The sequence below is a fragment of the Ruditapes philippinarum genome, unplaced genomic scaffold (genome assembly GCF_026571515.1).
Source record: "Ruditapes philippinarum isolate M1 unplaced genomic scaffold, ASM2657151v2 ctg5863_1_1_1_1, whole genome shotgun sequence".
Classification (NCBI taxonomy): domain Eukaryota; kingdom Metazoa; phylum Mollusca; class Bivalvia; order Venerida; family Veneridae; genus Ruditapes; species Ruditapes philippinarum.
In genome coordinates, this window is record NW_026853667.1 from 13230 (window position 1) to 26735 (window position 13506).

The 13506-nt window shown below is 31.7% G+C and overlaps 1 protein-coding gene across 1 annotated transcript; it reads right to left on the reverse strand.

Annotated features, from left to right (window-relative positions):
* Positions 1 to 666: 666 nt before the first annotated feature.
* LOC132737486 (uncharacterized) lies at positions 667 to 13453 on the reverse strand. The gene is made up of 3 exons (XM_060724779.1): positions 13242 to 13453; positions 7243 to 8616; positions 667 to 3804 (listed from the first exon to the last, which is right to left on the reverse strand). Exons 2-3 carry the CDS (start codon positions 7301 to 7303, stop codon positions 3119 to 3121), a joined length of 747 nt encoding a protein of 248 aa, XP_060580762.1. The 5' UTR covers positions 7304 to 8616; positions 13242 to 13453; the 3' UTR covers positions 667 to 3118.
* Between the last annotated feature and the right edge of the window lie 53 nt (positions 13454 to 13506).

A 13506-nucleotide genomic window follows, 5' to 3' on the forward strand; every position in this document is an offset into this window, starting at 1 on the left:
TATCTCCATTTCCATTCCTGTTTCCATTCACAGTTATTCTCAGCAGTGGGGGAGACATGCGCTTTTTTACAAAAGCATCCTCTAGTTATATTATACCTCAACACCAACGACGAAAACATTTTTATTAAACGTATTCTTCATTCATGTTTCACATTTGGACATTTGATGAGGACATGGGATGAGATTAATGTAACCTTGATTCTAAGATAACGTTAGGACATTTGGCCAATATTCCAGGAACACGCTAGGATATTTCGTCATATGCTTCGTAAATACTGTTAAGCATACTTTTACCAGTCTGATCATGGCCTTACAACTATTTACAGATTGTGGCAAACTTGAAGATCTATTTATAGTCTGCAACCAGTAATTTGACAGCTTGATTGTCGTTATAAGTGTATAGGTAGATAACAAGTAGAGATTTTGATGCTAAAGCATCAAGTCGCCGGATAGAAAAATAATTGTATTATCATAAATATAAGAAAATATAAGTTTAATGGTTCAAGTATAAAAACAAGAGGAACAATGAGTTGAGTAATGTTTGCCACTGAGGCTTGTAAGGCAAGTGCTATGCTGGTAATTCTTCTGGTAATTATACTTTATACATATACTGTTGTACCATACATTGAAATATTCAGATAATTACCGACAAATAAGTACCGATCATCGAATATTTGCAAAGTGACTATGAAAATATATATGTTTAATTATTACATGAAACAACACAATTTCACTGTAAAAGTGTTGTACATCATTATTATGTGCTATAGAAAAAATATATAATTTAGTTGAAATCAATACACGTATTCCAATCGTAACATACGATCAGAGCTGCATCAGTACTAAGGGTGTAGTACTTAAGTACCAGTACCAGTACTTGGCAAATTATGCAGTACCAGTACCAGTACTAGATTTTAGCTCGGTACTGCAGTACCAGTACTTTTTTTGGTGAAGTAATTAAGTATCAGTACCATTACTTTTATATATTCATCAAAGTTTGAATAAATACACTCTCAAACAAATAACTGCAAATATTATTCAGCAAAGAAATAAAATCATTTACTTTAAAGTTAATATAACATATTTACAACTTTATGGTTTTAACATACTTTTTACAAACAATATTTACAACATATATTCGTGTCATATCTAATTGTTTAGTAACCAGTCTAACTTTTTGTCGAATGTTTGACAGAAAGGGCCAAGTTAAACTCTTTACCAAGAAGAAAGGAAAAGGTTTTGAAAATGTATTTTTAAAGTAAACAGGTTTCTCTTATGATATAAAGTATGAACCTGATTAATGAAAAATAACTTATGTAATTATCTGTACAAAATTACAATGATTTACATCTTATCAGTTACCACCATTAACAAATTACCTGTCTTATAGTCATTTTATAACGATATACAACATATATAAACATGTAGTCACGTGATTCTCACGAAAGACCAGGGAGCATTTGTTTATAATTAGATAAAATAATGTAATATAAAAGGTTTCATAAAAATAAACAACCAAATAATTCTAAAGAGTCATTTCAAATATCATTCATGATTTATTTATTATAAAATAGCAATGCTTGACACATAGAAAAAAGTAATAGTATCTCTTATATTCAATGACTGATCCTTGGGGATACGTTATTGATTCATTTTATGAAAATTGTAATGTTGCTTTTTAAGACGTCAATAATTATGTGCATATTTCATTCCACTGAGCAAAGTTATCATATGTTTGATTTTTTGTGATTACTGAAAAATAATTGTTGTCTTTAATTGTTCAATGATTGATATGCTTTTATTTTCAGATTTTAAGGGCTTCTCCTACCATAGGTATAATATTAAACTATTACAAATATAGTCGCCGGTTTCTACCGGCGACTAATAATATTGTGTGTGTGCGTGCGTGTTTGCTCGTGTTTCTTTCTTTGTTTCTTGTTGTTGTTGTTGTTTTGTCGTCTTACTTGCATAATGTTCCTTATAATTCTTTGTATCAAGCATTGTGACTAATATAACAAACACATAATTATGTTATTTAACTTTTCATGTTATACTCCCAGAGTCATTAATGTGTAAGTTATTTTCTATTGAGTGTAATAGTAATAATGATCAAAATTGGGCTTTCTCTGTAAAAAAAAACTATTGTATAATCTTGGTTTAAATGATATATGGGAAAATTTTAATAAAGATGTAAACTATTTTCATACTTTGTCACGAAGATAGAGAGAGTACATTGGCATACGACAATCAATAATTTGCCGAAATTATCTTAGTACATTATCTCATGTTCAATTTAAAACTGTATTTGAATCAGAGGAATATCTTAACAAAATAAAAAGTGACAAATTAGTGAAACTGTTTGCATCCTTTGGGTTAAGCAGTCATAATCTAGCTATAGAAGCCGGTCGTTATCGAGGTATAGATAAAAAAGATTGTGTGAAAATTGTAAATGCATGTTGTTGAAAAGTGAATACCACTTTCTTTTAATCTGTAGTCAACTCGATCATTATTCTGAAATTCGCAAAAAATATTTTCCAAACACAGCATGGCCATCTTTACCTAAATTTTTTAGTTTAATGTCAAGTAGAAAACAGTCAACTTTACTGCATGTATCGAAATTTTTAAATGAAGCATTTTTGAAAAGAAATGAAATTAATATGTAAGTTAATGCATGTCATATACTTTACTGTTTCTCCAAATCAGCTTCGCAATGATGTAACAATTGTATAACAATTATAATTATGTAATTTGATGCATGTGTGATTTGTATATATATTGTAGTTTGTTAACCTTTGCCAGAGGCATTTTGTATGCTAATTATTGCAAATAAAATATTGAATTGAATTGAAATTATTTCTTTCCTTGTCCGATACTCGTGCCTGTGAAAAATACATGTATAGAAACTAATAACTAATCAATATGATATGTTTAACTTTATTTAGTACATATGCTAAAAGTCTGATAGAATTACTGTTAAACTATTTCTAGAAAATGTTTTGTTTCATAGCGAAATGAACATAGTCTAAAACATAAGTAACATAATCATAAACATTCAAGGTAGACAATAATCACCCCTTGTTTCTGTACGTACTATAAGGAAAAGCCCTTTTGTAACAATTTATTTAAACAGATTAGTTTGTTGTCCTAATGCTTGACCGGAGTTTACAGTATATGATGGAAAAGGCGTCGTTTGTGGCCATAAACCATCTAGTGAATTAAATTGAACATTAGGCATCGTTGTTCCAAAACCACTAAACATACTAGTTGTACCTAAACCAGCGCCAAACAAGCCGTTATTAACACTGTTCATTCGCATTTCTCGCAGCATATTAAGCCGTTCCATTTCCAACTGAACTTGTCTTTCTTGTTGGCGTTCTTGTTCACGCAGACGACTACGGGCTGCACGCATCTGTTGATACATTAATGATCTTCTAGTAACGTCTGCGTCGAGGGCAATAAAATCTACAGTATGACTTCTTGTTCCATTCTTGTGTACCTCTGTTTTCGTGTACTTCTGCACAACTTCCGGTGTGCGCCGCGCTAACCTTTTCATCATACCCAAGTAAACATCTCTCTCAGCTTGTGTCCTAGGTGCCGACCTCATCATTATTGCATGCTGCATCATCTCCTGGCTTGGATTCGCAGTTTCACCAACTACGAACCTTACAGCGCTAGTCAAAGCACCACTGATCATTGTGTTTCGAACTGTGTTGGAAATCATCCGACCCATACCGGAACCCCCTCCCCCGCCATTTAGCTGCTGTTGAGCTTCTACAAGACCTTCAAGATCGAGTTGACATTTCACTGAAATTAAATTTTTTATATTAAGTACAGTCTAGAAGATTTAATTAATGTCTACTGTATACTATATGAACAGCGGAATATAAAATATAATTATATGAATCACTTTTTTTGGACTGTATTAATGAAAGATAATGAAATTTCACAATAACGAATAACTAGGGTTGTTCGATATGTAATGTGTATTGTACGACATCTCAATTGAGCATTCTTAATAAACATACATCACATGAAATGCGTCACGGTAGTGACGGTACGCTGATGTAGGTAGATCTGAAGCACTGACTGATGACTGAGTCAGGGGTTTGTCGACAAGATAAGAACCTAATCAGTTTTGGGAAAAGGAAACCCCGTATGGGGCTAGATCTAGAGTATATTAGGTGTGACAACACGGTAACCTACTAAAACTTTAAACATTTCTTCCCAATCTTTTACCATGTTTGGTTAGCCACATTTTGTTTTCATTTTTTCTGACTGGTTCGAAATAGTGAACTCATTTTTCGATACAAGTAAAAAATGTCTTGCAAACTGTCTTTGATACACTTCAAAATGAAATGCACTCGTCAGCTTTTGCAATATCAGCAATCGTGTACCGGCCATCACTTTCAATTATTTCTTCACTTTTAAGACATCTGTCTTGCCTTATACAGTCACAGGTCGGCCAAATTTTGCTGCATCTTTGACGGAATCTGTGCCAGTCAGAAAGTTCTTTCTCCATCTACCAACAATCTCGTAAAACCCATTAACTTCCCCTTATGTAGTAAAAATCTGCTCTATTAAATGACGGAGTTTTGTAAGACCTTTTATATAAGCACTAAATTCTTTAATATTCTAAACCCGTTCCCCGACTGGTCAACCATTGACTATCAAAATCGCGATTGGTTTAAAATGTGTTTAGCTGAATGCTGTGTAAGATATCGAACTGTGGTACAATACACATTACATGTCGAACAACCCTCCTACGTACTGTTATTATTTGTCTTAAACATGTATGTTTCTTTTGCAGTCATGAATAAGAGTGAAATTTCTTTGATGTTCGGAAACATTTGACCGTAGGGCTATGCTTAAATTTTCAAACCCCAGATTAATTTTAGACATTGAATCAGTTATAGTCATGTCGAAAAAAAAGTGATGTTCTTAGACCCGTACATTAATTAAGAGAGGATTTTCGAATCTTTTTTACCTTTATCGCTTGGCACGGGATAACTGATATCTGCAGTTGCAAAATCGCTCGAGTAAATAATGTCAGAACTTTATGCATTTAGCGTTTTAATTTTGGGTTTGATTTTACATCACACAAACACAGTAAAGGTAATCTTGAGACTTTCCAGCTTTACTGGTACAGGAAAAGCCTGTATGCCACTTGTGCATTAAATTGAACACAATTAGGGGGAGTTCTTTGAGGATTATAAGTATGGTGTTTGGTAAAATGTTTTAGGTTATTTTATAACCTGGCAGAGTGGTAGAACCTGTTTTCAAAAAGAGGTTTGTATGGACGCATTGCTTACAGTTGCTACATGGATTTTCCAAACATAAGAGTCCGTTTGAAAATAAAAGTATTCCGATGTCATGTTACTCATGTATACACAAAGAGTGAGTTACCAAAAGTATATAGCATGGTCAGACTGCGCTGATGTGCATGATGTCCTGGCTACAAACGCTTATCACTTATAGAATGATTATATGATGTATACCAAGCTTATATGTAACATCAAAACATAAAACTACCTAAAAAACTGTTTCATTACAGTTGTGACACATCTGTGACCTCTTTCAGTGTGAATAAACTGATGATAAAATATATTCGCATTATGATGCATGACTTATTTAAGTACATTAAAGATAAGGTTTTATTTCATAAATATGACGCTCAAATTAAGATTTGTCAATCTTGTAAGTTCAAATAAGCATTATCTATAAAGATATTACCTAATTTAACATTTTGCGTAAATAAATGGAGGTAATTAGAAATTTATTTTCTATAAATTCCAAGTCAAATTTTCCAATAAGAAATGAATGCATGTAACTTGTTGATTAAAGATCCTGTAACACATTTTTTTCATGGTTTTATTTCATAAATATGATGCTCAAATTAAGATTTGTCAATATTGTAAGTTCCAATAAGCATTATTTATGAAGATATTATCGAATTTAACATTTCATGTAAATAAAGGGAGGTATTTAGAAATTTATTTTCCATAAATTCTAAGTCAAATTTTCCAATAAGAAAATAATGCATGTAATTTATTGATTAAATATAATGTGCACAAATATTTGCAGTACACATTTTACATATCCTTTGATGTTTGAAAATTGTTTTATTTGCATAATTATTTACATATATAAGTTTTGCAATTGTGGTATTCACACAATAATAATATCAATCACAAAGCATACAGGATCTTTAAATATAATGTGCACAAATATTTGCAGTACACATTTTACATATTCTTGGATGTTTGAAAATTGTTTTATTTGCATAATTATAAACATATATAATATTTTGCAAGTGTGTGATACACACAGTAACAATATAAATTCACAAAACATACAGGATCTTTAAATGTATTCATTAGTAGTTTTATGAACATAAGCTTTCACTATTATCCATTCACAGAATTGCTAAGTAAGGTCAAACAAATGCTCAACAATTTTTTTAATCCTTTTTGGTAAATATTTTTAATATAAAATGATATTTCATGTATAAAAATTATTAAGATATGACCAAATGATTGATAACCAAAATGATTGTAACCTTTACATGTGCATTAAAGCACTGACTTAAATTACAGTCCTGTTATTAAAGTCTGTGACTTATGGTATTTGTATTGCTGAGACTGGAATTTAACTTTCTTCACATGCAAATAAATATTTACAAGTGACAACAAGAAATTTAAACTTGCAAAAACCAAACTGAACTTAAATTGTATGTTTTTAAAAGGCCTATTTTGACCAAGATATGCTTTATTTTTAATTCTCAAAAGCATTTTATTTTTTGTGTACTGTTTTAGTTTTCAAAAACGTATTCATTATCATTATCTGAACCTTCTTTTACGTTTGTTGCCTTTTTGCAATTTGTACAGTAATAGTGATTTAATCACTTTGTATGGAATTTAATATATTGCTTTCAATGTTAACATTAACAAATAATTTCACATTACAACACTGCTTTTCTTAGGGGATAAACATAATTATAATAACTATGCTCTCAAGTCATTATTTTAAATGTTATATTACTAATTGTTTGCCCTTTCCTTCAGATTTTTTGTTTGTTTCATTTCGAAGTCATAATGTGCCAAAGAAAAATCACTACTGATACACAAGACTTATATAAATATTTCTTATTATTATTATGCAAACATCTTCTCAGATATGAAAATTAAATCATAAAAATCATACAAATTTAAAAAACAAATTCATAAAGATAAATATTATAATTACCTTCTATAATAAATGTACAAATAATTCCAGAGACCAGTAAGTAAGTTAGAATTTTCATCATCTTAATATAATAGTTCAAATTTAAATACTATACATTCCCCCATTCAAGCCTTTCTCTAAATGTTTATAAATCAATTGGTCTGTCCAGCCTTAGTAGATTGTATAAGATGTACTTTAATTAATTAGTAGACTGTCCTCTTAATAGTTCTCTGACAACCAGGTTGACTTTGATTGACATCACAAGTCATGTTCACATGTTCACAAACGTTCTTTATTAATCATTATAATGGTCAGTATAAGTACATATGCATTGTAACCACTATTTCTATTAAGAAAATATAGGCTAGCAAGTCACATGGCACAAAGTGCTTTTTAAATAACTCCATTTATTTTCATTCTGTTTCTTCTCAATTTTACACAGTGTTTTCATTAAAACTTCAAACCCCTTGCCTCCAAATATTGTAGGTTCGACCCAGGCCAGTGTCTTCAGATTCTTAAAAAAAATCTTTAATAAATAGATAAAGTATACATACATTCTTTGCTTACTGTAAATCACATTAAAAGTATAAATCACTCAGTCAGCTGGGCAAATTTTAAAATTCAATTTTCCTTGATTTAATAGTACAATGTAAAATATAATTTATATTAAAATATGAAAAAGTAGTATCACATGCATTTATACTTTTAATATATACCAAAATTACAAACATGTTTCACTTGTACAGCTCATCAGAGTTTCAATAAAAATATCTATCAATAAAATTTATTATAGCAAAGGAAGTTACTCTTTTTGGCATTAAATTTTGGTTAAATCATTTTTTTAATCTTCCTCCATTTTTTAATCGATAAAGATACATGTATTACTGTTTGTAACATTTTTTCAAAATATAGACTTATAAGTCTTAAGAGTTGTTTGTTTTCAACACAAATATCTAAACCAACATCTTCAATTTATGCTTCTACATGATACAGCTGACTATTCTGGCAAACATGTTTACAAATTACAGATTTTCTATTGCTCTTGATTAATAATTAACAGATTTTCCATTCAAATCAATCAACTGTTTCCTTCACTTGTTATTCCTTCACCCTCTTTGGAATCATCAGGTTCTTCCGACAGTTTTGCCAAAATATCTTCATGTACAAGGGGGACTAGTTCTTGAGTATTTAAAGCTTGTCTTTCTGGATTTAATCTCCTTTGTATAGATGATATCACTGACTCACTGTTCTCTGGCAAAAAGTCTGCACTGTTGTTTATTGTATTTTCTGACATGAATTGTGATGAAAGCAAATCTCTTGCTTCATGTAAACTTTGTATCATGTCTTTAGGTTTCACTTTATCATTTTTACCCTTTAATTTGTTCAGTCTTTTTTCTGTAAAAAAATAATGATAATGGATTATAGTTACATGTATTTCTAAAATAATTAAAATGCACACAGATATAGATATACATTAAATTCACTTCTATTTGTTTCACAAATATACAACTTTTCATTTTGTCAAGTTTTTATCACAAAGTGTGATGGTATTTAAATTTAGACAATAATGATCTACAGTAAATAAGAATCTTTTAATGTGAGTAGTTCCTATACAAATAGCAGTACCCGTATAACAACGGAAATATAGATTACTGCTGTGAAGTGTGAGATTTTCTCTTATTTTACAGATTTTAGCGATTTTTAAGTGAGAAATCGCCAAAATTGCCCCCAAGAATAATCCCTGCGTATTTTTGTTAAAAATCTTAATCATGCTTGTGTCTAAACAATTCAAAAGCTTTGTGTCAGTTTGGCAGCAAGTACAAAATGTGTTCATATTAAATAACTTTCATGTGTGTATTGTTAAAACATGACATTGTAAATGTTGGGAGTTCCGTCCTTGCACGCATGCGCAAAAAATACTGCCATGTGAAGCCTGTATAATAAGGGTTTGTCAATAATACCAAATGTGTATAAATAAATGGCCAATATAACTTGTTTAAGTATCAAAATTTGCCCTATATTACCATATCAAGCTTTAATGAGTAAGAGATCATGCATAATTAGCACTTCATTGCATGTGTATTTGTTAGGATATGGTACCAGGGAAGAGTACCAAAGTTAAGTCCACACTGTAAGTTTCTTGAATGACATATCTATTTGCCTCTAGTTAAATGGTCTCTTCAATGATTATAACTGAAAGATATGACTGATATTACATCACTGTATTATTATTATGGGTTACATTTTATCTATACAAACTATACTTCACTTCATTATACTGCAATATACATTGCTCTGGCAACTGCAATATACATTGCTCTGACAACTGCAATATACATTGCTCTGACAACTGCAATATACATTGCTCTGACAACTGCAATATACATTGCTCTGACAACTGCAATACAATCAGTCACCCTCCAAAATGACCTAAATTGGTTAGAAAAGTGGGAGCTGGAGTGGGATATGGAATTTAACTCCTCCAAGTGTCAAGTTATCTGTGTCGCAAAAAGGAAACATCCTATCCCAACACCATGATACCTCCACGGAGTCCAATTAGAAACAGTTACCTCAGCTAAATACCTTGGATTGGATATATGAGATACCCATATAGACAGGATATCCAAGAAAGCAAACCAAACCTTAGAATTCCTTCGCAGAAACATAAAGGTTAAATCCCAATCCATTAAGTCCATTGCTTACCAGGTGTTAGTCAGACCCTAGCTTGAAAATGGTTCCAAAGTATGGTCTCCCACACTAAAATACAACTAGATCAAATCGAAAATGTCCAAAGAAGAGCAGCCCAATGGATTAAGCTAGATTATGGCCAGACCTCTGGAGTCGCAGACATGCTTCACTCCCTTAAGCTTCGAAAACTGGATTCAAACATATAGATGCTAGGTTATCCCTTTCCTATAAGATTCACCATGGTCTGGTTGCTATCCCCATAGAAGAATATTTGACACCACTCGCCTGAACATCATGCTACAGCCATCCCTTATGTTATAGGTTAGTCACAGCAATTTCAGACTATTTTAAATTCTCATTCTTTCCTAGGACCTAGAGCTGTCATCGATATCGACAATATCGATGTATCATTGATATCTTTTTGCCGATCAATAATCGATACACATTCTAAAAAATCGATACTTTTGACTAATAAATTAAATGTCTAGAAAATATAAAATTCACCCAAAATATATACAGAAGCAGTTATTTATATCTAATGTTATGCTTTTGTTATATAGTAGAATTATTTCATAGCAATGGTGACAAAAAATATTTTCTAGAAAAAATCATGCAGTGGACAAGACACTGTACAGAACATGTTTTTGACTGAAATCATTGAAACAGGTATGAAAGTGAATGACAGACAAGTGAGTATAGGATATTATCGATATATCGGTGTATCGTTGATTTTAGTCACTTGATATCGATATATCGTTGATATGCTTTGCACTGAATCAATGACAGCTCTACTAGGACGGTATACCACTGGAACCACCTACCCCCTGCAGTTGCCCTACTCCCTACCCCAGAGCAGTTCAGTGCAGCCATATATAGCAAGCATCGAACATGTCTCACCCTAGTTTTCCAGCCCCTGTTTTTAACATTTATAAATATTCTTTTATCCTCTTTTAAACAACTCTTATTAACCTTCTTTCAATTTTTAATGCACAGGCATGTATACATCCCCACTAGAGGTTTGACATTAATGGAAGATAGATATCCTGTTTTCTCGTATTATCGTGGGGCTAAGGACTAAACTTGGTTGGATAATTTTTATAAAACATTTTGGTACAGTATTTTTCAGCCTGATACCCAGAAAAATACCTTTTCAAGAAAATATAATGGAAGAAAGAGCGTAACCGTAAGCAAAACAAAAAATATTTCTGCTTGTATATACTGACCTTCACCCTCTATGTGAAGCAGATGCTTTCTCGTATTACCGTGGAATTTGATTGGTTGTTAAGGCTGGTCGCTATGTGATGATTTTATTCTACACACCAGTTCAAATCATTAGTGCAACTCCTAAATAAGTGTTAAATGGCTAAGCTATGTAATTATTAGTGTTTTAATTATAAATTTATAATATCTTGGTAGGCCATAATCAAACTTTTAGGATCATATTGACGCCTGTTTGGTACCAAATGATTTGGTTTGTTCTAAAAATAGTTTGAACTCAATTAAGTGTTGTTGTTTACATAATCCCTCTAAACTATACTAAGTTTATGTTTACTGATTAGTTATATGAGCATTTAGCAATGAATACTACAGTTTTCTTTTGCAGAGACAAGTGTTTTTGTTGTCAAAAATAAAAAGTGATAAGGTTAAACTATGTTTCATTATTGGTTTTTAACTGGAGTTCATATGATTTGTATATTATCTATTTGTCAAATTGTGGAACAAATATTTTGAGCTGTATTGTACATATAGTAGTGTGAGACCGTCATTTGAAGAGTCTTGCGTCAGAGACCCGCTACAGGTTTCTGCAACATTGAAAAAAACTAGAAAATTGCTGATTTTCGGGAAAAAACTTATAAATTTTATGTTTTCTCTGGATTTTTCGATAATTTCCACAGTTACTTTGATTTTTGTCTGTTTTTGTCGCATTTCTTTCGTTATTTTAGCCGGAGATGAAAAAGCTCTGCTAAATAGACAATTTTTTGGATATCAACGGAAGTCGCGAGCATCGCTTCCATCCGTTTAAATAATTCCACGATAATACGAGAAACCACGATAATATGAGAAACAGGGATATATTCATATAAAAAAATAATGGATACTTTCAGTACCCCATATCAGGCCTCGTAACTAAAGTTGGTCCATATCAAGAACATACTCAAATTTCCATGATTTAATTGACAAGCCAAATATTGATTTGAAATGTTCAGTAAAGTTTTTGGTGAATGAGCTTATTAAAATGGAAGTGGCTAGCCGTACGGGCCCGTACGGCTAGCCAAAAGTTCTAGCCGTACGTGAGTCACGTTCGACTAGCCAGGACACACTGTATTGGCTAGCCGTAAGGCACTTTTCAAAAATATATGGAAGGCGAAAGTGCATATGTTAATTATGACTTTAAGCGAGGGTTTTAGTCAAGAATGTTTACTTTTTAGAGATTAATCTACGTGTTGGCTACAGTAAAGAATTTACTTTGTCATCTCAAGACGTGGAGAAAAAATAGCGTTTGGTTGCAGTTAAATAACATCAATTGAAATAGTTTACAAAATTTGATAATAATCCTTTTTTGTTTCATTAAGTTTAATTTTTAAACTGAAAAAAAACAAACAAAAAAACACCGAAAATAATTGTTGTTGGGCTCTGATAATTGCGTCAATTACCGACGGTATAGAAGTTTGTCCATCGTCCATCATTAAGAAAAGTTTGCATTATTAAATTATTTTTCCTTTTCACCGTATTTTTTTGTTAATATTCTTTTTATTTATTTCCCTCCGATCATTATTTATTCGATGCATGTGCTTAATTAACAGATTTAACAATTCATCTTTCATACAAATCATAAGCATGAAAATTAAGGACGTTATAACATGGGGACCGATAACATGCAACTTTGACACTCAATTTTATTAAGATAGATTATACAACGCTTACTCATATTCATTTTTTTGTGCAAAATTGCGGAGCATCTTTATTAAAGTGAACACACTAGAACAAATGCGGAGATTTGACTAAAATAACAAATGCATTTTTGACTTCCATATAATTTTGAAAAGTGCCGTATGGCTAGCCAATACAGTGTGTCCAGGCTAGTCGTACGTGACTCACGTACGGCTAGAACTTTTGGCTAGCCACTTCCTATTAAAATATAGTTTAAATAACTACGATTTTAGTATGGGAACTACTCGCATGCAAATGTCAGTTTTAAAATGAACATAAAAACTATAAAATAACTTTTGCACAATCTTATTTTTCTTGCCACATTATTTGCCATTACCAATAAATAACCGTTATGAATTGTCACGAACTAGATTGAGTACGAAACAAAATAACTTTCGTACCTAATGACTTTACGTAAGTCTCTGAACTTATCAAAATCTTTAAAGGATCATGTGGAGCAGGACATATCTTTGGGATATCAGGCATTTTATTTTCTAGAGGTTCCCAAGGATCGTTTTTCATGGCACTGTTTAGAACCGTGTTTTGCAATTCTGCATCAGTATCTTCCATACTTAACACTGATCAATCAACACACGTAAACGCTTGGATATAACGGTCGAGTCGATTACGCCAATTTAGGTGTGACTCGCTCGTCTGATAAACACA

What these genes read in the sequence shown, in the direction of transcription:
- LOC132737486 (XM_060724779.1), bottom strand. Translation starts at nt 7,303, where the DNA reads ATGATGAAAATTCTAACTTACTTACTGGTCTCTGGAATTATTTGTACA. An exon ending in TTGTACATTTATTATAGAAG is followed by an intron (nt 3,805 to 7,242) that starts GTAATTATAATA and finishes ATTTAATTTCAG; the next exon opens with TGAAATGTCAACTCGATCTT.